Source organism: Callithrix jacchus, chromosome 11 (assembly GCF_049354715.1).
Source record: "Callithrix jacchus isolate 240 chromosome 11, calJac240_pri, whole genome shotgun sequence".
Taxonomy (NCBI): domain Eukaryota; kingdom Metazoa; phylum Chordata; class Mammalia; order Primates; family Cebidae; genus Callithrix; species Callithrix jacchus.
The window spans coordinates 34,586,632-34,610,824 of NC_133512.1; the positions used below are offsets into that span (position 1 = coordinate 34,586,632).

The window sequence follows — 24,193 nt, forward strand, 5'->3', positions numbered from 1 at the left end:
ATCAGATTCCACTTGGACAATATTTAAAGGAGCTAAGGTAATATAAGGCTCATCTGGTGACTGAAAAATCTTCAAAGAAGTTGACGCGTCCGAGATGAGTCTGAAGTTTGGAAGTCAGCGCGGGGCCGCAATTCCAAGGAGCCCAAGCAAAGAGCGCAGACCACCCGCCAACCCCCACCGGCGCGCCAGGCCCAGCAGACACAAAGCCTCGCGGGAGGCGGGGCATCGTGACGTCACAGAGACGCCCGCCCCCTTACGTCGTGCTCTGAGAGGCCAGGTTTCTGGCGGCGCCGGCGCCATTTTGCCGGAGCCTGTGACCGAGTGGGAGTGGAGTAGAGCGGCCGTTGTTGCCGACTCTTTCCTCTTCCCTGCGGTCGAGTCAGCGGGTTAAGTAGGCCATCGGCCCTCGAGCCGAGACTTGTCTCTTACTTAGTTCTGGGGAGCGTCTGGTCGACATGAGTGATGTAGAGGAGAACAACTTCGAGGGCAGAGTGAGTACAAAGCCGCGGGAGCCGTCTAGGCGGCGGCCCAATGCTCGGGGTTTCACGGGGACAAGCGCGGTCGGGCGGGGTTGCGGGGAGTCCCGCGAGGAGCTACCTCCGGAGCCATCGCGATTGCTTCCTCACATCCCAAGATGGCTTCTGGGTTCTATTCCTTCCCCAAACCACGGATAACACCCCTCCCCCCTTTTTAGAGGCTGACTGATACCTGGACTTCTGGGTCCTCTTCCCTCCCTGTCCCGCATTGGTCCCTCCCGTCTCCCCACCCCTGAGGCTTCCTTATCTCTGCTCTGAGGTGTGGGTCCCCGTCGCGGTTGGGCGGGAGGAGGCGGCAGGGAGCTCACCTCCGTCCGGATAGTGGTAGGTGCTTCCTGCGGTGGCATTTCTGGCGACCCTGAGCATCGTAGAGGGTCTAGGGGTTGAAAGTGCGCGGGGCTGTTTTCCGGGCGGGGAGAAGCTGGCGTGGGACTAGCTGGGGCCTGTGTCTCCTTGGCTCTCTATTGCAGTGAGCGGCCGCGTCTCTGTTGGAACCGGCAGCGTTGCGTCTATAAAGGCGAAAGCCTTGAGGTTGAAGGTGGGACGAGCCTAATGAAGTGGTTAGTCAACGACCGCACCGAACTTTAAGCGTTCTTAAGACGAGAGCTGTGAGGGGAAAAACTGCGCAAGGAGCCCTTTTCCCTTAATGTCCCTTCGACTGACTTTCCTTTCACTTCGAAATGAATGTGGAAATGCTGTCACGCCTTATTTTTCTGATTCCTTGATGTTGGCTTTTTTCTCTTTATATCTCAACTTTTAATGCTCTTCTTTCTATGACCTTTCATATAAAAACTGACCACTCCTTTACAGGTTTTTACGGTAAAAAAAAAAAAAAAAAAAGTCTTACGTAACTGAACGAGTTCCCTGGCTCAGTATATTTAAGATAACTAGTCAGTATATATTGTTCTGTAACTTAAAACATGACCTGAAAATTAACAGGCCCTCTCCCATTTCTCTTCTCACCCTATCCCCCACCGAAGAGGGCTCAGAAGAAAGTTTTTATTAATGTATTTGGGGTCGGAGAAGTATAAACATCACAAATAATACGTTATTCCCAGCTTAAATGTACTGGAAGGTTTATCAGTGTTTGAGTTTCATTTCCCAAATTTACCCTATAATGGGAATTGTAGACGTTAGTGTGAAACCTCGGAAAGAAAACAAAACCTCTGTGCGACAGGTTCCGGGCTGTTTTGATGTTTATTCTAGTCGCTAGGGGAAGCACATAAAAACACTTGAGGTGTGCTGGAGGGAGAGTTTTGTCCTTTTTTAAAGATAATGTAAACATCTAGAACCAAAAAGTCAAATCAGAAGGTCAGTTTAGGCTTTAGTTCTCTTTGAGGAAAGAGATTTAAAGCAAATAGACTGTAGTAGTGACCAAGTAGACTACAAAAGTTAGCTTTAATTCTTTTGATTGGAATTTTTTTGACATTTTGGAGCACGGAGAGAAATGAAAATTGAACCTGCTCATTTTTTAGGATGGAGTATTGATTGCCCCAACAGAACTTTCTGAAGTCATACAATAAACATATGATGGTAGTTGTAAAATGCTTCTTGTTTTGAAAATGTTGAGTAGTTATGATAGAAATTTTGCTGTCTATTCCTTTAATTAACTTTCGTTATAATACAATTGGGTAACGGTTGGTTTGGATTGTGGGGGAAGCGAAGAGGACTACTAGAGGGACCTTGTTTGCTTTTTTTAAAATTTGTCATCAAGTCTAGGAAAGGAATAAGTTGTAGATAATTGTCACTTTTCCCACCTAAGAAAGTAACATGTTAAGATTCCCACTCACCAGCCTGAGCGACAGAGTGAGACTCCATCTCCAAAAGAAAAAAAAGATTCCCACCTACTTTTAACCTAAAATATATGTAGGCGTTAAAGATTTATTTAATAGAAATGAGGGGCCCTATTATGGCCCTTTGTGGTCATAGAAAATATTTTTTTTCACCAGTGGTACCTAAGTGTATTTTAGTGTAAATCAACTTGTGCTTCTAGGTGCACCAGTTATATCTTATTATGGTTTTTGTTTGTTTGTTTGTTTTTTAGGTCGAGATAATTGTCTTTATTTGTAATTGGTTAAAGAATTAGAAGAATGCTTTTCTGGAGATGTCCTTTTTAAAAGGATGTTTCTGGCCAGGAGTGGTAGCTCACGCCTGTAATCCAAACACTTTGGAAAGCCAAGGCTGGTGGATCACCTGCATTCGAGACCAGCCTGGCCAAAATGGTGAAAACCCATCTCTACTAGCCAGACGTGGTGGCATTCGCTTTGGGAGGCTGAAGCAGGAGAATCACTTGAACCCGGGAGGCAAAGGTTGCAGTGAGCCAAGATTGTGCCACTGCACTCAAGCCTGGGCAACAGAGTGAGACTCTGTCTCAAAAATAAATAAATAAATAAATAAATAAGTACAGTAAAGCAATTTTACATGGAGACATCCTTTGTAGCTGGGAGTGAATGAAGGTGGCACTTAAGCAGTGGCTTTGCATGTCATCTTGATAAAAGTAATGAGTTGTTTTACCTCAATACAGCTTCAATTAAAATTGGGATTTTGAGCTCAAAAAAATGTGAATGCCCTTTATAGAATTAAGGGGAATGGAAATTAATCTTTTTTAACATTTTACACCGCAACCCAAGAACTGGACTTTATAAAAATGTGCGATTTTCATACAAACAGCCCAGTGTTTATAATAGAGGTTAATGATTCCTTATTGTTAAGGGACCTATCTTACAATTCAAGAGATACTTATGTTTTCTACAGTTGAAGAGTAAAAATACTGCTTATTCTTGCCTCCTTTTCAGGGTTTGTTCTGGCTTCTTGAGTAATTGGAATATTTTTGAGAGACTCCTGCAGGCCTGACGCAGTGGCGCATGCCTGTAATCCCGGCTACTTAGGAGGCTGAGGCGGGAGAATTACTTAAACCCAGGTGGCAGAGGTTGCAGTGAAGCCAGATTGTACCACTGTATTCCAGCCTGGACGACAGAGCGAGACTCTTGTCTCAAAAAAAAAAAAAAAAAAAAGTGACCAAACAAATTTATTTGTACCAATTTGGAATTAAAAGGTGTGTGTGTGAAGATTTTTTTTGTTAATAGAAGAAGTGGCGGGGAGGGTCCTTTTCTGAAATCTGAGAATGATAGGGATGATGACCACTTATTCAAAACTCAGCTCTGTGACTGGATCATTTAAAACAGGGCCAGGCTCGGTGGCTCACACCTGTAATCCCACCACTTTGGGAGGCCAATGTGGGCGTGTGGATCAGTAGATCAAGACCATTCTGGCCAACATGGTAAAACCCCTGTCTCTACTAAAAATAGAAAAGTTAGCTGGGTGTGGTGGTGCACACCTGTAGTCCCAGCCACTCAGGAGGCTGAGGCAGGAGAATCGCTTGAACCCAGGAGTCGGAGGTTGCAGTGAGCCAAGATTGTGCTACTGCACGCACCCCACCCTGGGTGACAGAGCAAGACTCTTAAATTGGACGTAAAATTTTTTTGTTTATGAAATTTTAAAATAAATGTGAAAGATATCATACCATTTTACTTATTCAGTGTCTTTAGCAATTGAATTCCATACATCATCAAATTGACCTTACAGAAGGGTAAAGCTTTCTTATAGTAGGCATAGTGTTAACCTAAGAGAGTCTTGAGTTTAATCTGGTTTCCTGAATTTAAGTACTATCATTTATCTAATGTTAATGCTTTCCATTGTTTTCTCCCCTTTTGTTTAAGCAAAGAATTTGTAAACTTAAAAACATTGTAAATCTCAAATTTTTATATTTGAGGTTCTTTGACTGAAAGATGCTGATTTGCTCAATATAAGTAGAGGGCAAGATTTTAAAAAGGAGCAGTGCAAGCAGGCCATAACTAATTTTACAGATCTATTGTAGAGGCTTATACTTTGTCCCATTCCTTAAATGGAATGTAGAACATTGAGATCTGAAAGAATGTCCGGGGATTTACATATTTAGGGATGAGTGTGGTTTAGAAAACACTTTGTGGCCTTAATTTTGTAAATGAACTGAACTTTTTAACCTATGTTATAGCATGTGTAGTATAACAAGTGTGAAATGTCATCAATAATCAGGATAGTAGTTTCCTAGAAACTGACTGACAAAAAACTTTCTTTGATAGTATCATTCATCAGGTAACTAACTGTGGGGACCTTTGTAAAGGATATATATATTCACGTGCTAATGAATTAATACTGTTTTTTACTTGTTCATATGTCCTCACAAATACAGCAAGACAGTGGAGGTGAAAAAATAGTAACAACCAGATGAGGGAGATTGTAATACACTAAAGAAAAGTTGAGAGGAGAATAAAAAAGGGAAATATGATTTCCCTTCTCTCCTTTAAGTTACTTCTATATATGGTTGTATATAACCCTTACTGACCCATGGCTTTCACCAAAGATGGAGTGACTAGGCCTGACTGATATGTAGAAGAAAAGTTGTGACTTTTCCTTATTCTATAACACCAGAAGATGAGAACATAGAGAATGCTTTAACAGGCTCTTAGTACTTTGGGTTTAGTCGCTGTTTATTGGCTTTTAATAGAGTAAAACCACATTAGTCTTTATCATTAAACTTCTTTTTCTACCTTTGAAATTGCCACATTAGCTTTTTGAGCATTACAGTTGATCATTATATATAAGCTAGCAGACTTATGAACCACATTTAAAATATGTACAAAAGATTATACATTTTAGCCGGGTGCAGTGGCTCAAGCCTGTAATCCCAGCACTTTGGGAGGCCGAGGCGAGTGGATCACGAGGTCGAGAGATCGAGACCAACCTGGTCAACATGGTGAAACCCCATCTCTACTAAAAATACAAAAAATTAGCTGGGCATGGTGGCGCATGCCTGTAATCCCAGCTACTCAGGAGGCTGAGGCAGAATTGCCTGAACCCAGGAGGCGGAGGTTGTGGTGAGCCGAAATCGCGCCATTGCACTCCAGCCTGGGTAACAAAAGCGAAACTCCGTCTCAAAAAAAAAAAAAAGATTATACATTTTACAGGTAATTTCACAATTATGGCATGAGTTTAAATTTAATTATATATGTATACTTGTCAGTTACTAAATCAATTTAATTTAGAGAATAAACATATAATATTAGAATATCTTTGAGCCTTTGCAGATAAAAGGCCACATTGACTTCATTCAGAATGCAGCATTCCTATATTGTTTTAAATTTAGCTAATATGAGCACTCGGTATCTTCTTTTTAAGGGATTGGTTGTAATAGCAGTTACGGTTTAAGAAGAGAATGGAAGTGTTGCTTTAACTTCATAGGGGTGTGTAAAAGTAGTATTCTAGGCCAAGCGTAGTGAATCACACTTGTAATCCCAGCATTTTGGGAGGCCGAGGCTGGTGGATCGCCTAAGGTCAGGAGTTGGAAACCAGCCTGACCAACATGGTGAAACCCCATCTTTACTGAAAATACAAAATTAGCTGGGTGTGGTGGTGTGTGCCTGTAATCCCAGCTACTCGGGAGTCTGAGGCAGGAGAATCACTTGAACCTGGGAAGTGGAGGTTGCAGTGAGCCAAGATTGTGCCATTGTACTCCAGACTGGGCAAAAAGAGCAAAACTCCACTCAAAAAAAAAAAAAAAGTAAGTAGTAGTCTATCGCGGGGCACAGTGGCTCAAGCCTGTGTTCCCAAAACTTTGGGAGGCCGAGGCCGGTGGATCACGAGGTCAAGAGATCGAGACCATCCTGGTCAACATGGTGAAACCCCGTCTCTACTAAAAATACAAAAAATTAGCTGGGCTTGGTGGCGCATGCCTGTAATCCCAGCTACTCAGGAGGCTGAGGCAGGAGAATTGCCTGAACCCAGGAGGCTGAGGTTGCGGTGAGCCGAGATCGCGCCATTGCACTCCAGCCTGGGTAACGATCGAAACTCCGTCTCAAAAAAAAAAAAAAAAAAAGTAGTAGTCTATCATACCAAAGAGGAAGGAAGCAGAACTGTTGTGTCTATAGGCTGAGGTTGAGTAAATACAGGTTTTTTACAAGTCCTAAAGAAGTTCTTTAGTAAGTAAGATGAGTATTGTTAGGTATTTGGATAATTTAGGTACATTCCCCCTCTTTGGGGGGACTTGTGATTTTCCTGAATGCACTAGTATATATCTGTGGAAATAGAGCTCCAAGGTTATAAAGTAACAGAAAAATGTATTTTGAGTAAGTTTGTTTTACAAGCTTATACTCATAGACTTGGACTTGTGTAAATTGAGCACTATTAAATGGCATAGAATTTATCTGGCCTTAATGTTAGTATAAGTTACAGTATAGCATTTAATGGTTTATGTGTTTATTTTAATGAGTATTACAGTAGTGAGCATATATATATATATATATATATAGTGTTGGAGTTTCTTCTTTCTATAATATGATACAGGCTATATTAAAAGAATGTAGTCGTTGCTTGGTGTAGGAATTGTTCATGTTCTGCAACAAGTATGTATGTGTAATAAATCATTTTCCTGGTTAAAAGACTAGTACATAGTACATGGTTATTATGGTTATTCACAATGTGTAAAATACAGCTGTTTTAACACAGAAAGACAATTCTTGACTAACTTTTATTAGATACAGTATAGTACTTTCTTAGTGTTTTTTTTTCCAGAAAAACGTAACAGGTTTATTTATAATTATTATAAAGTTGAACCACTGAAACTTGTTCACTGAAACATTTTAACTTGCATTAATACTTTACATCTCCACATTTATGTTAAAAATTCATACACAAATGAAAATTGAAAAACTGCCAGTACCTGATTTCTGTCCCCTATTTTTCCACTCGCAATCATATACTTAGGTACCTTTTGACCCCATGGGGAAAAAATTATCTAACATTCAGAACTACCAATAACAGGAAGAAGAGAATTTTTTTTTTTTTTTTTTTTTTTTTTTTTTGCAAATGAAATGTTTCCCATCATAGTGGATTCTTAAGCACGTTCTCCGCATATGCAGTGTGCTAGCTGCATGTCTTTTGGCATAATTATTACACGTTTGGCATGGATAGCACAAAGGTTGGTGTTTTCAAAAAGGCCAACCAGATAGGCCTCACTTGCCTCCTCCAAAGCACTCATAGCTGTGCTCTGGAAGCACAGATCTGTTTTAAAGTCCTGAGCAATTTCTCGCACCAGATGCTGGAAGGGAAGTTTGCAAATCGGAAGTTCAATGGACTTCTGATAACATCTGTCTGATTTCACTGAGTGCCACAGTACCAGGCCTGTGACAATGAGGTTTCTTCACCCGACCAGTAGAGGGTGCACTCTTGCGAGTGGCTTTTGTAGCCAGTTGCTTTCTGGGTGCTTCACCACCAATAGCTTTGTGGGCAGTCTGCTTTGTACTGAGCCATGGTATAGAGACCTCCTTACTTACCCCCCTTCTCCTTCGGCTAGAGCCCGGCGAGCAAGAGGCGGCTCTGGCATTGGAGAGGGACGGCAGCTGCAAACACCTTTCTTAGTGTTCTCAACTCCCTCCTTTTAATTTTTGGCCACTTCCTTCAATCAACAGCAGGGGCATCTTAATAATAAAGCATAGTTAAAACTAAACAAGCAGGCCAGGTGCAGAGGCTCATGCCTGTAATCCCAGCACTTTGGGAAGCCAAGGTGGGTGGATCACTTGAGGTCAGGAGTTCTAGACCAGCCTGGCTAACGTGGTAAATACCTGTCTCTACTAACATAAAATACGAAAATTAGCTGGGTGTGGTGGCGGGTGCCTGTAATCCCAGCTACCCAGGAGGTGGAGGTTGCAATGAGAACATTGTGCTACTGCACTCCAGCCTGGGTGACAGAAAAACCAACCGAACAAGCAAATCAACATCAAAACAGAAACCTGTTTGAGCAGGTTGTGCTGTGTGAAGAACTTTTCTCCCTGGCTTCTGCTTTATAGCATCTAAGATGACTGGAGGCCTATTTAAGATAAGAGTTTTGAGTTATTAATCTGCCCATTTCAACTGGGCAGTGTATTTTTAATGGTTATTGGATCCAGGAGCCAGATTACTGAGGAATTGGTAGAATTCCTTGACTGAACAGCTTTAAGAACAGGAAGTCTAGTGAAATGTCAGATACCACCCATTCCTAACAGTTTTGTTTTTGTTTGTTTGTTTGCTTGCTTGCTTGCAATTTAAATTCCTTTCCAAATTATGGTTAGTTTATGAATTTATTTGAAAAAAGCTGAAATTATTTTATAATGAAGACAAGTCAGAAAAGGATTATCTAGCATTTGTCCTCTATATATAAGGTGCTTATAGCCTGATTCCTAATGCAGAGTTCAGTGAAAATGGCATTTATTTAGTAACAGCTTTTGAGAAATGTTACTTTATTTCTAAATAACTACATACTTGGCAGTTTATTTTTCCAGTTAAGTTTACTAACAGTTACTGACTGACTTGTTAATATAAGTGTGTAGGTTGTTTTTGAAAGTTAAAATGAAACTGGGTGTGGTGGCTCATGCCTGTAATCCTAGCACTTTGGGACGCTGGGAGGTGGGTGTCACCTGACCTCAGGAGTTTGAGACCAGCCTGGCCAACATAGTGAAACCCTGTCTCTACTAAAAACACAAAAATTAGCTGGGTGTGGTGGCATGCACCTGTAATCTGTGCTACTTGGGAGGCTGAGGCAGGAAAATCTTAAACCAAGGAGGTGGAGGTTGCAGTGAGGTGAGATTGCCCCATTGCACTCCAGCCTGGGGGCTACAGAGCGAGACTTTGTCTCAAAAAAAAAAAAGTGAGCTAAAATGATAGCGACAGTTTTGTAGCTAGGAGTTAGAGAAAGCTAAGAGGAATAAGCAATGTTTTAAACCTTGATGTTCTGTGGAGAAATTTATGCAGACTGAGATTTTCCCCCAATAAAAAGAGAGAAGGGCTGATAACAAAGGAGGTTAGGTATTTGTGATACCTTCTATAATAAAAAGCAAAGTTTCTTTAAAAATAAAGCTGGCCTGGCGTGATGACTCATGCCTGTAATCCCAGCACTTTGGGAAGCCAAGGCAGGCAGATCACAAGGCCATGAGCCAACATGGTGAAACTCCCATCTCTACTAAAAATGCAAAAGAAATTAGCTGGGTGTGGTGGCGCAATACCTGTAGTATAGTCCCAGCTACTCAGGAGGCTGAGGCAGGAGAATCACCTGAACCCAGGAGGCAGATGTTGCAGTGAGCTAAGATCGTGCCACCAAACTCCAACCTGCAACAGAGTGCGACTCTCTCAAAAAATAAAAATAAATAAATAAATAAAGCTGATGTCGGACAGGCATGGTGGCTCACGCCTGTAATCCTAGCACTTTGGGAGGCCAAGGTGGGCAGATCACTTGAGGTCAGGAGTTTGAGACCAACTTGTCCAACATGAGACAACCTGGTGTCTACTAAAAATACAAAAATTAGCAGGTCAAGGTGGTGCTTGCCTTTAATCCCAGCTACTAGGGAGGCTGAGGCAGGAGAATCACTTGAACTCAGGAGGTGGAGGTTGTAATGAGCTGAGATTGCACCACTATGCTCCAGCCTGGGCGACAGCAAGACTACTCCTACTCGTTCATAAATAAATTAATTAGTTAATTAAAATAAAGCTATTGTGTCTTAAAAAGACATTCTGTCATACTGTAATGCTTTGTTGCTACTCCAAAACTGGACTGAATTATCTTGTTTATGTTAATTAAAGGTTTTTATTTCCATCCTAGTAAAATTAAAGGTTTGTAGTGTTTTACGGAGCAAAGCCTCCTGATATGTAGGTATAACAAGGTCTTTAGTGGTGTTCATAAATAATAATCCAGCTGTTCCTGTTCAGCAGTAGCATAAATGACTGTTATGTCATTGGGTCTGTTTTGTAGGAAGGAAAGCCAAAACAGAAGAGGGCAAGATATTTTTATCAGTTTGGTTAATGAACCAGTCTGTGAAACTTCAGTTGCAAGTAAATTTAGCTATGCCTTTTTTATAAGATAATGAATATGCTGCTTTCATACTTTTAGCAAATGAAAAAGCCCAAATATCTATGCATGCTCCAGATTTCTGTTCAGTAGTTTAGAGTATCTAAGATGCAGTGAAAGACTTGTAGGTAGCGAAATGGGAAAAGTTAGTATTTAGCAGAAAGGTAGCTATGTATTTCAGTTTTGTTTTTATCTGAAAGAAAATGACCAGATGGCATTAGTACAGGTCTTGACGTTAAACTTGAAGCAAAGGAAAGATTTTCAGAAAGCTATTTGAGTTGTGTGATAGTCTTATGGCAAAAATGAAAATTGCTGTGAAATTACTTCTGTGAAATTTAGATATTATTTACACTAATAATCAAGGCTTAACTGGACATAGAAACCAAGCTGTCCATCCTGTTTTGATCATAAGTGCCTCATATCTGTCAACTAAAAAAAACAAGTTTATGGGCCGGGTGCAGTGGCTCATCGTATAATCCCAGCACTTTGGGAGGCTGAGGCGGGCAGATCATCTGAGATCAGGAGTTTTGAGACCAGCCTGGCTAATCTGATGAAACCCTGTCTCTACTGAAAATATAAAAATTAGTTGGGCATGGTGGTGTGTACCTGTAATCCCAGCTACTCGGGAGGCTGAGGCAGGAAAATTGCTTGTACCCAGGAGACAGAGGTTGCAGTGAGCTGAGATTGTGCCATTGCCCGCCAGCCTGAGCAACAGAGGAAGACTCTGGTCTCAAAAAAAAAAGTTTGTGATCAGTAAGTTATTTTGTTTGGAATGCTTTGATTTACATCCAACTTTTTCAGAAACTCATCACTTTTTGGATGTAAGATATAGTCACTGAAGGGAGTACCAGTATACATAAATGCATTAATTGTGTAAAAATGGAACAAAAGAGGGTGGGGTCAAAGATAAAGACTATGATGTAAATTTTGTACCTTCTTGCACCTTGTGGTATTTCATGGATGATAGAGCATTTTAAAGTGGCATGGTTGCAAAAATGCATGTATCAGGAATTAAACTAACAGGGAAATTTTAAGAATTTCATGCTTCAGTATGCTTGTTTGTCTTCACAACGTATTTTAAGTCAGAATGAGCAAAGATAGTGGTCAAAGTTGGAAGAAGGTGTAATTTTACTGATTTTTTTTTTTTCTTTTTGACTAATTTGAACCTTGACATCTGTGCTATGGGTGAGTTTAGATAGGTTTGTACAAATATTTCAGCCTGGGTTGCCTCACTCTAACTATATCTTGATTTCTTAGCATGACTTAGTGAAAGCTTCTTTTAAGAATCTTCAGGTTATAAAATAGTGAAAATTTAACACTTAGGTGGGGGGGAAATTACAGTTGTTTAGATTTATGTTTGAATTATTTATATTAAAATTGTTCACATTTTAGGAACTAGAATGAAACATGAAAGGGGAGGAGGGTGAAGAGTATGGTAAAAAACATTTAGAGAAATTTAGTAAATTCTCTTTGTTAGAAACTAGACTTTTGAACAATTTTAAAGACTATAAAATTGTTTTTTTTTTTTTTTAAATAAACTAGTTATTTGCACTTTACCTGCTGGCTTTCCATTTGGTAGATAACATTCTGAACTCCAGCAGAGTTTTATAATCCCCACGTGCTTAAATATACTAAATGTTCTTTTTCCATTAAGGTTAATGTTCGTGAAGAAATTGAAGAGTTTTTTCCAAGAATGTGGAAGATAAATCAAGATAAAAGAAGGCTAATGAAAAGTATTAAAGATCAGAAAATTAAAATTGAATGGGGGAAAAAATTGAACAGAAGATTGGTCAGATAGAAGCACTTGAATATTTTTTTTAAGGCTATTTTGAATTGTTTGAATTGGGGAAGAATACACGAAGTATGAAAAATGAAAAAATGAAGAATGAAGAGAAGTAGAAAGCAAGAGTGAAGTAGAATTAAAAGAATCTGGAAGAATGAATGGGTCCTAGGTTAAGTAAATGTATGGTTTATGTTCCAGTGTCTGTATGATCAAGTTGTAGATGAATTTGCATGATTACTTAGTTAATAGAGAACTGGTGATCTGGTTCAAGTAGGGAATTATTGAGGACAGTTAGCAGTATTAACAAGGGGTTATTATTGAGCTGAAATTTTTTCTGGAGGGTGTTGCCTAACCATTTGTTTTTCAGGAGCAATCAATATAAATAATTACGGTACTTTAAATGTTAGGTGTTAGGCATCTACATGACCAGTGCCATTTGTAATACTGTCTTCTTTGTTAGGAGTCTCGCTCTCAGTCAAAATCTCCAACGGGAACTCCTGCTCGTGTAAAATCGGAGAGCAGGTCAGGATCTCGTAGTCCATCAAGGGTTTCCAAACACTCTGAATCCCATTCTCGATCAAGATCAAAATCCAGGTAAGTGTGTTTAAGATAATACTTAAAATATTCTGGCCTGGCACGGTGGCTCATGCCTGTAATCCCAGCACTTTGGGAGGCAGGTGGATCACCTGAGGTTGGGAATTCAAGACCAGCCTGACCAACATGAAACCCTATCTCTACTAACGTGTGTGTGCTCACGTGCGCATGTGTGTGTATGTGTGTATGTGTGTACATACATATGTACGTACACAAAATTAGCGGGGCATGGTAGCACATGCCTGTAATCCCTGTTACTCGGGAGGCAGAGCCAAGAAAATCACTTGAACCCGGGAGGCGGAGGTTGTGGCAAGCTGAGATTGGGCCGCTGCCCTCCAGCCTAGGCAACAAGAGTGAAACTCCATCTCAAAAAAAAAAATTATTCTGTGGTTTTTGAGGACAAAGCAGTTTTTGGCTGCATTTTGTGTAGAAATTTCACGAAAGACTCAAAATTATGAAGTAGTTTTTCTCAGACTGCACTTTATAAATGAATGCTACATCCCAGACGAAGACTTGGAAGTACAGCTGGAGCCCAGGAGTTCCAAGCTGCATTGACTGTCAGAGAGACCCTGTCTCTAAAAAATGAGAAATTAGTAATAAAATCATCTCCCAGCCCAATTAATATATTGGATACTTGCAACCAATACAAATTATGTGTGTATATCTATTGATTTAAATGTGTTTGGCATTTGAGAATTAATGTTTGGTTTTATGCCAACAATATTTTTTTGTTTGTCAACAATATTTATACAACAAAAAGGCAGTTTTCTGCATTGGAGACTCGCATGTAATTTAGTGCAAAGAACATTCATGTGTGTATGTTATGCTGGTTGGTTAGTACTATTGAGAAGCATTTTTAGCATTTACATTTCAACTACATTTTTATCTGAAGATTCTGACTCTGTGTCCGGGGTAGAGCTCTGGTCAGATGTAGGGCAGAAAAGTCCTCAGCTGATTCAGAGCCCCACCATCACAGACAACAATAACGCTATAGTAAACCAATGCAAAGTTCACTGTCAAATGTCCCAGGTGTACTGGGGTAGGATAAAAGGTTTCTTTTTTCTTCCTTTCTTTCTTTTTTAGAATGGGGATTCACCATGTTGGTCAGGCTGGTCTTGAACTCCCAACCTCAGGTGATCCGCCCACCTTGGCCTCCAAAGTGCTTGGATTACAGGTGTGAGCCACCACGTCCAACTTTTTTTGTTTTTTGTTTGTTTGTTGGTTGGTTTGTTTAGATAGGATAAAAGTTTTAAGGGTCGGGCGCAATGGCTCACACCTATAATCTCAACTTTGGGAGGCGGAGGTGTGTGGATCATTTGAGGTCAGGGGTTCAAGACCAGCCTGGGCAACTTGGTGAAACTTTGATTCTACTAAAAATACAAAAATTGGTCTGGCACCTCCCGAGTTCAAGCGATTATCCTGCCTCAGCCTCCCGTGTAGCTGTGACTACTGGCACACGCCACCATGCCTGGCTAATTTTTGTATTTTTAGTAAAGACTGGTCTCAATCTCCTGACCTCATGATCTGCCTGCCTTGGCCTCCAAAAGTACTGGGATTACAGGCGTGTGCCACTGTGCCTGGCCTGTTTTTTATTTTTTTTTAATAGAGGTGTGGAGTCTTGCTATGTTACCTGTGCTGGACTTGTCCTCCTGGGCTCAGGTCATTTTCTTGCTTATCTTTCCAAGTAGCTGGGAACATAAGCACATGCCACTGTGTTTAGCTAAGAATCAAAGGATTTTATTTAATAATAGTAGTTGGGGTGTTCCCCCTCCCTTTTTTTTTTTTTTTTTTTTTTTTTGAGACGGAGTTTCGCTCTTGTTACCCAGGCTGGAGTGCAATGGCGTGATCTTGGCTCACCGCACCCTCCGCCTCCTGGGTTCAGGCAATTCTCCTGCCTCAGCCTCCTGAGTAGCTGGGATTACAGGCACGCGCCACCATGCCCAGCTAATTTTTTGTATTTAGTAGAGACAGGGTTTCACAGTGTTGACCAGGATGCTCTCAATCTCTTGACCTCGTGATCCACCCACCTCGGCCTCCCAAAGTGCTGGGATTACAGGCCTTTTCCCCGTTTTTAAAGAAAGTAGGGCCTTAAAATTTTTGTAAGGTAAGATGAAAAGGGTGAATGTGGAAGGGCTTGACTGAGAACAGAATAGAAGATGTTGTGACTTAAGGGATTAAGTGAAAAGAGGAAGAGTACTCTTTCCTCAGAAACAAGGAAGGACCTGAGAATACGTAGGGATATATGTATACCTCCTTGGAAGAGGGAAGGACGTTAGCCATTTTGTTTCAGTATTTTTACCTAAATATATTTCTCTCAAAGGTCAAGGTCAAGGAGGCATTCTCATAGACGTTATACTCGATCCAGATCCCACTCTCACTCTCATAGGAGACGATCTCGAAGTAGATCATATACACCAGAATACCGGCGGCGAAGGAGCCGAAGCCATTCTCCAATGTCTAACCGGAGAAGACATACTGGCAGCAGGGTATGTGGTTTATAAAAGTTAATGAAGACTTATTTTCTCTTCCCTATGTTTAGTCATGGCATATCTTGCTTTTAGGAGAGCTTGGCCATTGTTTAGAAGTGGTACTCTGGAAACATTCTTTTTTTTTTTTTTTTTTTTTTTTTTTGAGACACAGTTTTGCTATTGTCACCCAGGCTGCAGTGCAGTGGTAGAATCTTTGCTCACTGCAGCTTTCACCTCCTGTGTTGAAGGTATTCTCCTGCCTCAGATTCCTGAGCAGCTGGGATTACAGGTGTCCGCCACCATGCCCAGCTAATTTTTGTGTTTTTGGTAGAGGTGGGGTTTTACCATGTTGGCCAGGCTGGTCTTGAACTCCTGACTTCAGGTGATCCACCTGCCTCGACCTCCCAAAGTGTCAGGATTACAGGCACGAGCCACTGCTACTGGCCCTGGAAACATTCTTAATAAGCTGTTTTAGCTTTCAAAATGAAGGAAATGCCACCGTCTTAGTAAGCTTACTTTTTTTCTTTGTTTGCTTTTGAGAGAAGAGGTCTTGCTCTGTCATCCAGGCTGGAGTGCAATGGCGAGATCTCAGGTCACTCCAACCTTCACCTCCTGGGTTCAAGTGATTTTCCTGCCTTACTCTCCTTAGTAGCTGGGATTATAGGCACCCACCACCACACCTGGCTGATTTTTGTATTTTTAGTAGAGGCAGAGTTTCGCCCTGTTGGCCAGCCTCATTTCAAACTCCTGTCAGCTGATCCCCACTCCTTGGCCTCCCAAAGTGCTGGGGTTACAAGTGTGAGCTACCATGCCCGACCAGGAGTATATTTTTCTTTTTATCACTTTTGAGTGTTAAAAAGTAGTTAAAAAGCTCACACCTGGCCGGGCGCGGTGGCTCACACCTGTAATCCCAGCACTTTGGGAGGCTGAGGCAGGTGGATCATGAGGTCAAGAGATCGAGACCATCCTGGTCAACATGGTGAAACCCCGTCTCTACTAAAAATACAAAAAATTAGCTGGGCATGGTGGCGCATGCCTGTAATCCCAGCTACTCAGGAGGCTGAGGCAGGAGAATTGCCTGAACCCAGGAGGCGGAGGTTGTGGTGAGCCGAGATCACGCCATTGTACTCCAGCCTGGGTAACAAGAGCAAAACTCCGTCTCAAAAAAAAAAAAGAAAGAAAGAAAAAGAAAAAGCTCACACCTGTAATCCCAGCACTTTGGCAGGCCAAGGTAGATGGATCACCTGAGGTCAGGAGTTCCAGACCATCCTGGCCAACATGGTGAAACTCCGTCTCTACTAAAAATACAAAAAAAATTAACCGGGAGTGGTGGGTCCTGCCTGTAGTCCCAGCTACTCAGGAGGCTGAGGCAGGAGAATTGCTTGAACCTAGGAGGTGGAGACTGCAGTGAGTTGAGATCACGCCACTGCACTTTAGCCAGGGTGGCAGTCCAAGACTCCATCTCAAAAAAAAAAGAAAGAAAGAAATTGATTCTTGGATGCATGACATTGAAGGGGTTTTGGTTTAGTTTTTGCTAACTGGCAGTCTAGGTTTCAACCAGGCTGCCTGACTCTGAAGTTCTTAGAGCATGTTAACATGCTGTGCTATGCTTCTCCCACAGGATACTGACTAACTTAACTGTGGTAGAGCATGTCATTATTTAATATTTTGAAATCTATAAATTTATTCCTAAAATCTGGATTATGGGAACACTGAAAGAATATCCTTGCTAAAGAATGAAAATGGGCCAGGCATATTGGCTTATGTCTGTAATCCCAACCACTTGGGAGGCTGAGATGGGAGGACTGCCTGAGCCCAAGGAGACCCAAGGCTACATTGAGCCGTGATCAGGCTTCTAAACTTTAGCTTGGGCAGCAGAGTGTGACCCTGTTTCAGGGGAAAAAAAAAAGAAAGAAAGAAAATAGAGGAGAGGGGGTCTAAATGAACAGTTACAGATGAGGTCAAATTAGGTACAAATCTGTAAGTGGTGTAAAGCATTTGAATAAATTAGAAAGATGGAATTAAACTAAGGATACTTTTTTTTTTTTTTTTTGAGATGCAGTTCACTGTTGTTGCCTAGGCTGGACTTCAATGGCGCTATCTTGGCTTGCTGCAGCCTCCATGTCCCTCAAGCAATTCTCCTGCCTCAGCCTCTGGAGTTAGCTGGGATTATCGGCACCCACCACCATGCCCAGCTAATTTTTGTATTTTTAGTAGAGATGGGGTTTCACCATGTTGGCCAGGCTGGTCTCGAACTCTTAATCTCAGGTGATCCACCTGCCTCAGCCTCCCAAAGTGCTGGGATGACAACAATTTTAGGATACATTATAAAAATTTGCTGGGCTGGAGAGTAGGAATGTTTTAATTCAGGCTATAAACAGCAAGCATATCCCAAAGAAGGCCTTGAGGGCACTATGAATTGTAAACTATGGTTCATCTGTTTTCGTTCTCTTAAAATCTTATCTCCAGGCCAGGCGCAGTGGCTCAAGCCTGTAATCCCAGCGCTTTGGGAGGCCAAGGAGAGTGGATCACGAGGTCAAGAGATCGAGACCATCCTGGTCAACATGGTGAAACCCCGTCTCTATTAAAAATACAAAAAATTAGCTGGGCATGGTGGCGCATGCCTGTAATCCCAGCTACTCAGGAGGCTGAGGCAGGAGAATTGCCTGAAGCCAGGAGGTGGTAGTTGTGGTGAGCCGAGATCGCACCGTTGCACTCCAGCCTGGGTAACAAGCGAAACTCCGTCTCAAAAAAAAAAAAAAATCTTATCTCCAAATAACTAGAAACATTATATTTATTGTGTATTGGATGAGGTGTTCTAAACAAAATATTTCTGTGTTTTTATAATTTTGATTTAATTTGGACTTAATATTTTTATTCAATAGGCAAACCCAGATCCCAACACTTGCCTTGGAGTGTTTGGCCTCAGTTTGTACACAACAGAGAGAGATCTTCGTGAAGTATTTTCTCGATATGGACCATTGAGTGGTGTCAATGTGGTTTATGATCAGCGAACGGGGCGATCTCGAGGATTTGCTTTTGTATATTTTGAGCGAATAGATGACTCAAAGGAGGTAAATTTAAGTTGTCTTTTATATGCCTGATAGTACTGAATTAGTGTGAAAAGTTGATTAACAGACTTATTTCCGTTAGCATTGCGTCCTCTTTTTTATCTTTTCAATATAGGATCTTGCTGATTTTGCTATTGCCCAGGCTGGAGTGCAGCCTCGACCTCCTGGGCTCAAGCAGTCCTCCTACCTCTGCCTCCTGAGTAGCAGGGACTACAGATGTGGGCCACCATGCCCAGATAATATTTTGTTGAAAGATGAGGTCTCACTATGTTGCCCAGCCTGGTCTCAAACTCCTGGCCTCAGGTGATCCTCCCAGAGTGTTGGGTTTCCAGGCATGTGCCACCATACCTGGCCTATTGTGTTCTTTCTAATTCTGACCTGATTGACACTCTGCCTCTCAGGATTACAGTTGGAGTGACCATTGTTTCACTTTTTTCAGTTATGCTCTCTGACTTGGCATATCCTAATTGAAATCTGGTCATGTGAAGTGAGCTATACTTATTTAAGTTAATGGGAAAAGTGTATGGTGTAAGTGTTCTCTTTTGAATAAGCCATATTGATGCTCTAAACAGATAATTAAATTAACTTTTAAAAATCTATGATGTTTAGATTTGATATATTTAATTGTATATCTATAATGAGGAAGGAACATTTTTCTATTCTCTAAATATTTGTGTGTCATTCTGTTCAATAATTGGAAAAAATAGTACATGAAAAGAATTGACACTTTTTAGTATGTTGTTGTTTGTTTGTTTGTTTTTTTGAGATGGACTCTTCCTCTGTCACCCAGGCTGGAGTGCAGTAGGACGATCTTGGCTCCCTGAGTAGCTAGGACTACAGGCGTGCATCACCACGCTGAGCTAATTTTTTTTGTATTTTTGGTAGAGATGTGGTTTCACCGTGTTGGCCTCAGGCTGGTCTTGAACTCTTGACCTCAGGTGATCCTCCTGCCTCAGCCTTCCAAAAGTGCTGGGATTACAGGTGTGAGCCACAATGCGAGTCCTTTAGTGCCATTTCTTAACTTGTCTAATATAATGAACTAATCAATATCAGTGGTTTAAAATAGTGATATTCTAACATATTAGGTATTATAAAGGAAGTGGTAGGCTTGCTTAAAATTTTTGCAGGGAGTCTCACTGTGTTGTCTGAGCTGGTCTTGGAACTGCTGGCCTCAAGCATTCTTCCTGTCTTGGCCTCCAAAGGTGCTAGAATTACTGATGTGAGCCACCATACCTGGCCTAGGCTCACTTTCTCTCTCTCTCTCTCTCTTTTTTTTTTTTTTTTGAGACAGAGTTTCGCTCTTGCTACCCAGACTGGAGTGCAATGGCGCGATCTTGGCTCACCGCAACCTCCGCCTCCTGGGTTCAGGCAATTCTCCTGCCTCAGCCTCCTGAGTATCTGGGACTACAGGCATGCACCACCATGCCCAGCTAATTTTTTTATTTTTAGTAGAGATGGTGTTTCACCTTGTTGACCAGGATGGTCTCGATCTCTTGACCTCATGATCCACCTGCCTCGGCCTCCCAAAGTGCTGGGATTATAGGCGTGAGCCATCGCACCCAGCCACTATCTCTTTACTAAAAGTTGATGATAATTGATTTAGAAAATTGCGTTTTAAGGAATTTAAAGCTCATTATTAAAGTTTTATTACACCTTTTCTTCTGTCTTCTAAATTAAAATATATATATTTGTATGTATCTATAAGTTTTATTAGACCTTAATAGGCTATCTTTCAAAAACAATAACCTCTTGGCATCTGGTGGTTAGAAGCCAGGGATACTGCTAGATACCATACAGTATACAATCTGGCACCCCATAACATAGACTCAGTAAGTCCAAAATGTCAATAGTGCTAAGGTTGAGAAACCCTGGGTAACTAATAAACTAGTACTTCAGTTATTAAGTCCTTTATGTCATAGGCACGTTACTGCCTTAAATTTGTCTGTTTTACGGCTTTTTTTTTTTTTCTGTTACATGTTTGTAATTTGTGTATTTCTGTTCTCAAGGAAGGTGTCAATTTATAAATACTAGGATATCTGACCTGAAATAAAAGTTACAAAGTGCAAACAAGAACACAGTTTAATTTTTTTTTCAATGTGAAACATGTATATCTCTTGATTCCCCTTCCCTGACTTACACTTCTAAATAAAGCTAAAATGGCAGGCCGGGTGCAGTGGCTCAAGCCTGTAATCCCAGCCAGCACTTTAGGAGTCTGAGGCAGGTGGATCACCTGAGGTCAGCAGTTTGAGATCAGCCTGGCCAACATGGTGAAACCCCATTTCTAACTACAGTACAAAAATCAGCTGGCATAGTGGTATGAACCTGTAATCCCAGCTTCGCTGGAGGCTGAGGCAGGAGAATTGCTTGAACCTGGGAGGCGGAGGTTGCAGGATCCTAGTTCTTGCCACTGCACGGGGCAACAGAGTAAGACTCCATCTCCCAAAAAAAAAACTAAAATGGTAACTTTAAAAACAGGAGCAATTACTTAGTGTTCTTTTACATAGAAGTTCCTTTAAGTTCACTAGGTGGCAATGTGTTAGTTAAGGAGTGGCTTGACTAGGCTTGTCAGCTAAATTGCAGTTCCTCTTTTCAGTTGCCCAGGTTGAATCCTCACCTCAAAGGCATGTTGTATGGTTTCTTCTCAATGGCTGAGACTGCCCCCAGTCTTTAGGGACAGGCCTTCTGAAGTGATTTTTTTTTTTTTTTTAATTTTGAGATGAGGTCTCGTTCTTTGCCCTGTCGCCTAGGCTGCGTGGAGTGTGGTGGCACCATCTAGTCTTACTGCAACTTCTGCTTCCCAGGTTCAAGTGATTCTCCCACCTCAGCCTCCTGAGTAGTTGGGACAACAGGTGCACGTCACCTTGCCTGGCTAATTTTTGTAATTTTTTTTTGGTCGCCCTGTTGCCCAAGCTGACCTCAAACTCCGGACCTCAAATGATCTGCCCTCCTTGGCCTCCCCAGAGTGCTAGGATTACAGGCATGAGCCACTGCACTTGTCTAAAGTGATTTTTTTAAATCTTTTAAAAATTTTTATTCCTTTTTGACTACTCCCTGATTCTGAAAATTTCACTGAAGCGACAAAACTAATAGTGTGTATATGGTTAAGATAAATACATAAGCTTCTCACCCTGTTACAGTAAGAAGTACTTAAGAGATTTTTTTTTCTTTTTTTGAGGCTTAGAGTGAGGTGAGGAGAGATCAACTTCGAGAATTTTGATTGTTGAAACTTCAAATGGAAAATTTGTTAAATTTGTTGCAGTTTTGCTTTTGCAGACATTTGTGTGATATAATGTTCTTTTTAAAAACTGGACCAGGTGTGGTGGCTCACGCCTCTAATAGCACTTTGGCAAGAGGATGACTTGAGCCCAGGAGTTTGAGACCAGCCTGGGGAAACACAGGGAGACTTGGTCTCTACAAATATATATGTGTGTATGTGAGAGAATAGGAAAAAAATTGGGTAGTTTTTTTAATACTCTGAGGGTATTACTTGTCCCAGAAACAAATAATACTCTCAGAGTTGTTCTTTTGAAAGAGATCAAAGAGAAATCTCTTGATCTTCAAGAATTAAGCTGGGCAGGGTGGCTCATGCAATTTGGGAGGCTGAGGTGGAAAAATGTCATTTAAGGCCACGAGTTAGAGACCAGCCTGCGCAACATATTGAGACCCTGTCTCTACAAAATAAATGCATGCACGCCGGGTGCTGTGGCTTACACCTGTAATCACAGCACTTTGAGAGGCTGAGGTGGACAGATCACGAAGTCAAGAAATCAAGACCATCCTGGCCAACATGGTGAAACCCTGTCTCTACTAAAAATACAAAAAATTAGCTGTCGTTCACCTGTAGTCCAAGCTATTAGGGAAGCTGAGGAAGGAGAATCGCTTAAACCTGGGAGGCTAAGGTTGCAGTGAGCTGGGATTGTGCCACTGCACTCCAGCCTGGCGACAGAGTGAGACTCCATCTCGGATGGGTGGGTAGGTGGCTGGGTGGGTGGATGGATGGATGGATGGAAGGATGGAATCCATGCAGTCCATTGAATGGAATACTGTTTAAACCCCTTCTCTACCAAAATTTTTTGTTTTAATTAGCCGAGCATGGTGGCACAGGTCCTAGCTACTCGGGAGATTAAGGCTGAAGGATTGCATAAGCCAAGAAGTTTGAGACCAGTGAACTATGATCTTGCCACTGCCAGCCTGTCTCTTTAATGACCTTTAGTTTATGGGGGAGTCTTATGGAGAAATACTTGTGAATACATAAAAATTGTGTAGTTTTATTACTTTATTGTACTTCTGTTAGTTCAATCTCAGTAAAAAGCTGAAAGGCATTATCATACATGTATACTTGTCTCTTAGGATCATGTCTTCTTGGCTGCTCGCTGAGTCTTATCAGTATATTAGACTACAAACTATTGGGGGCACATTATAAAAAGAACCTGTATAAAGCTTAGCTAACCCTTTTTAATGTTCTGAAATCAGTCTTTGTACATGAAATTGCTGGAGACTAGACAGTATGAAATGGCAGTCTACCTGGGCAGCCTACAAAAAAATTTATCTTGAAGAGACTTCAATCTTCATTTCTCTTGTTAATCTCATGGAGTAGGAAGTGGAAATTGAACCAGAACTGTAAAATTATTTGGGAAACTTTGTTAAGTACTGTTTGTACTGAGTAAATTAAAATGTTTCTGGACATTGTTGAGGTCTATAATTGTCTATACAACGCCCTGTACAAGCTACATTGCTGTCGTTTTCAAAATCATGAGTTTATCTGGACTACAAATACTTTGTGCTTAATGATTACTTCAAGACTGGTTAACTATACCTAACTTACTGTGCCTGTTCTCCTTTATAGGCTATGGAAAGAGCAAATGGAATGGAGCTGGATGGTAGAAGAATTCGAGTGGATTATTCTATCACCAAGAGAGCGCACACACCTACACCAGGCATCTACATGGGCAGACCAACCCAGTAAGAGTTCAAGTATCCTAAACTAAACTAAGAAATCCACCAGAAATATGTACAAATTTTTGATTATTCAGAAGAGAAAATTTTTTTCCCGTATTTAAAATTGATTTTGGCAAGGTGGGTGGGATTAAGACAGGATCTCACTCTGTGACCCAGGCCGGGGTGCCATGGAGCCCCTTGGCTCACTGTAACTTCTGCTTGCTGGGTTAAACGGTCCTCCTGCCTTAGCCTTCCAGGTAGCTGGGACTACAGGCACATGCCACCATGCTCAGCTGATTTTTGTGTTTTTTTGTAGAGATGGGGTTTTACCTTGTGGGATTTCGCTTTGTTGCCCAGACTGGTCTTGAAATTGTGGGCTGAAGTGATCTGCCCACCTTGATCTCCCAAAGTATAGGATTACAGGTGTGAGCCACCGTGCCAGGATAGAGTTAAAAGTTAAATGCATTTTTTGTTTGTTTGTAATCCACCTGCCTCAGCCAGTCTTTATTTTTACACACATATATTTAAGGAACAGAATAAATTAAAACTATCAAAAGTGTGTCCTGGCTTTTTTTCCCCAAACGTTGCTCAGCTCTTAGTACTATACAAGCAGAAAAATTATTCGATACTAGTAAAATAGCATATGGTGCTCATTTTTTATTTATTTATTTTATTTTATTTTTCGAGATGGAGTCTCGCACTCTTGCCAATCCTGGAGTGCAGTGGCATGATCTGGGCTCACTGCAGCCTCTGCCTCCCAGGTTCAAGTGATTCTCCCACTTCAGTCTCCCGAGTAGCTGGGATTACGGGCGCCTGCCACCACACCCAGCTAATTTTTTGTAGTTTTAGTAGAGACAGGGTTTCACTGTGTTGGCCAGGCTGATCTCAAA

At 41.3% G+C, this 24,193-nt stretch overlaps 1 protein-coding gene and 1 long non-coding RNA gene across 14 annotated transcripts in view; one reads left to right on the forward strand and one right to left on the reverse strand.

Annotated features, from left to right (window-relative positions):
* Nucleotides 1-1,055, reverse strand: part of LOC118143658 (uncharacterized) — a 59,284-nt gene extending 58,229 nt beyond the window's left edge. For both annotated transcript variants that reach the window (XR_013523920.1, XR_008473339.2), the window contains exon 1: nucleotides 1-1,055. This is a non-coding gene — a long non-coding RNA (uncharacterized LOC118143658).
* The window catches only part of TRA2A (transformer 2 alpha homolog), a 27,838-nt gene continuing 3,940 nt past the window's right edge, over nucleotides 296-24,193 (forward strand). For 2 of the 12 annotated variants that reach the window (XM_035253634.3, XM_054237161.2), the window contains exons 1-5: nucleotides 296-491; nucleotides 12,693-12,826; nucleotides 15,147-15,312; nucleotides 18,180-18,368; nucleotides 23,212-23,327. In XM_035253634.3, coding sequence (XP_035109525.1) covers nucleotides 456-491; nucleotides 12,693-12,826; nucleotides 15,147-15,312; nucleotides 18,180-18,368; nucleotides 23,212-23,327 — 641 coding nt within the window. In that variant the 5' untranslated portion in view covers nucleotides 296-455. Of the gene's footprint in view, nucleotides 492-1,006; nucleotides 1,097-3,331; nucleotides 3,592-12,103; nucleotides 12,413-12,692; nucleotides 12,827-15,146; nucleotides 15,313-18,179; nucleotides 18,369-23,211; nucleotides 23,328-24,193 lie in introns of all 12 variants that reach the window. The other 10 variants (XM_078342551.1, XM_078342555.1, XM_035253636.3 and 7 more) reach the window with 10 other exon arrangements.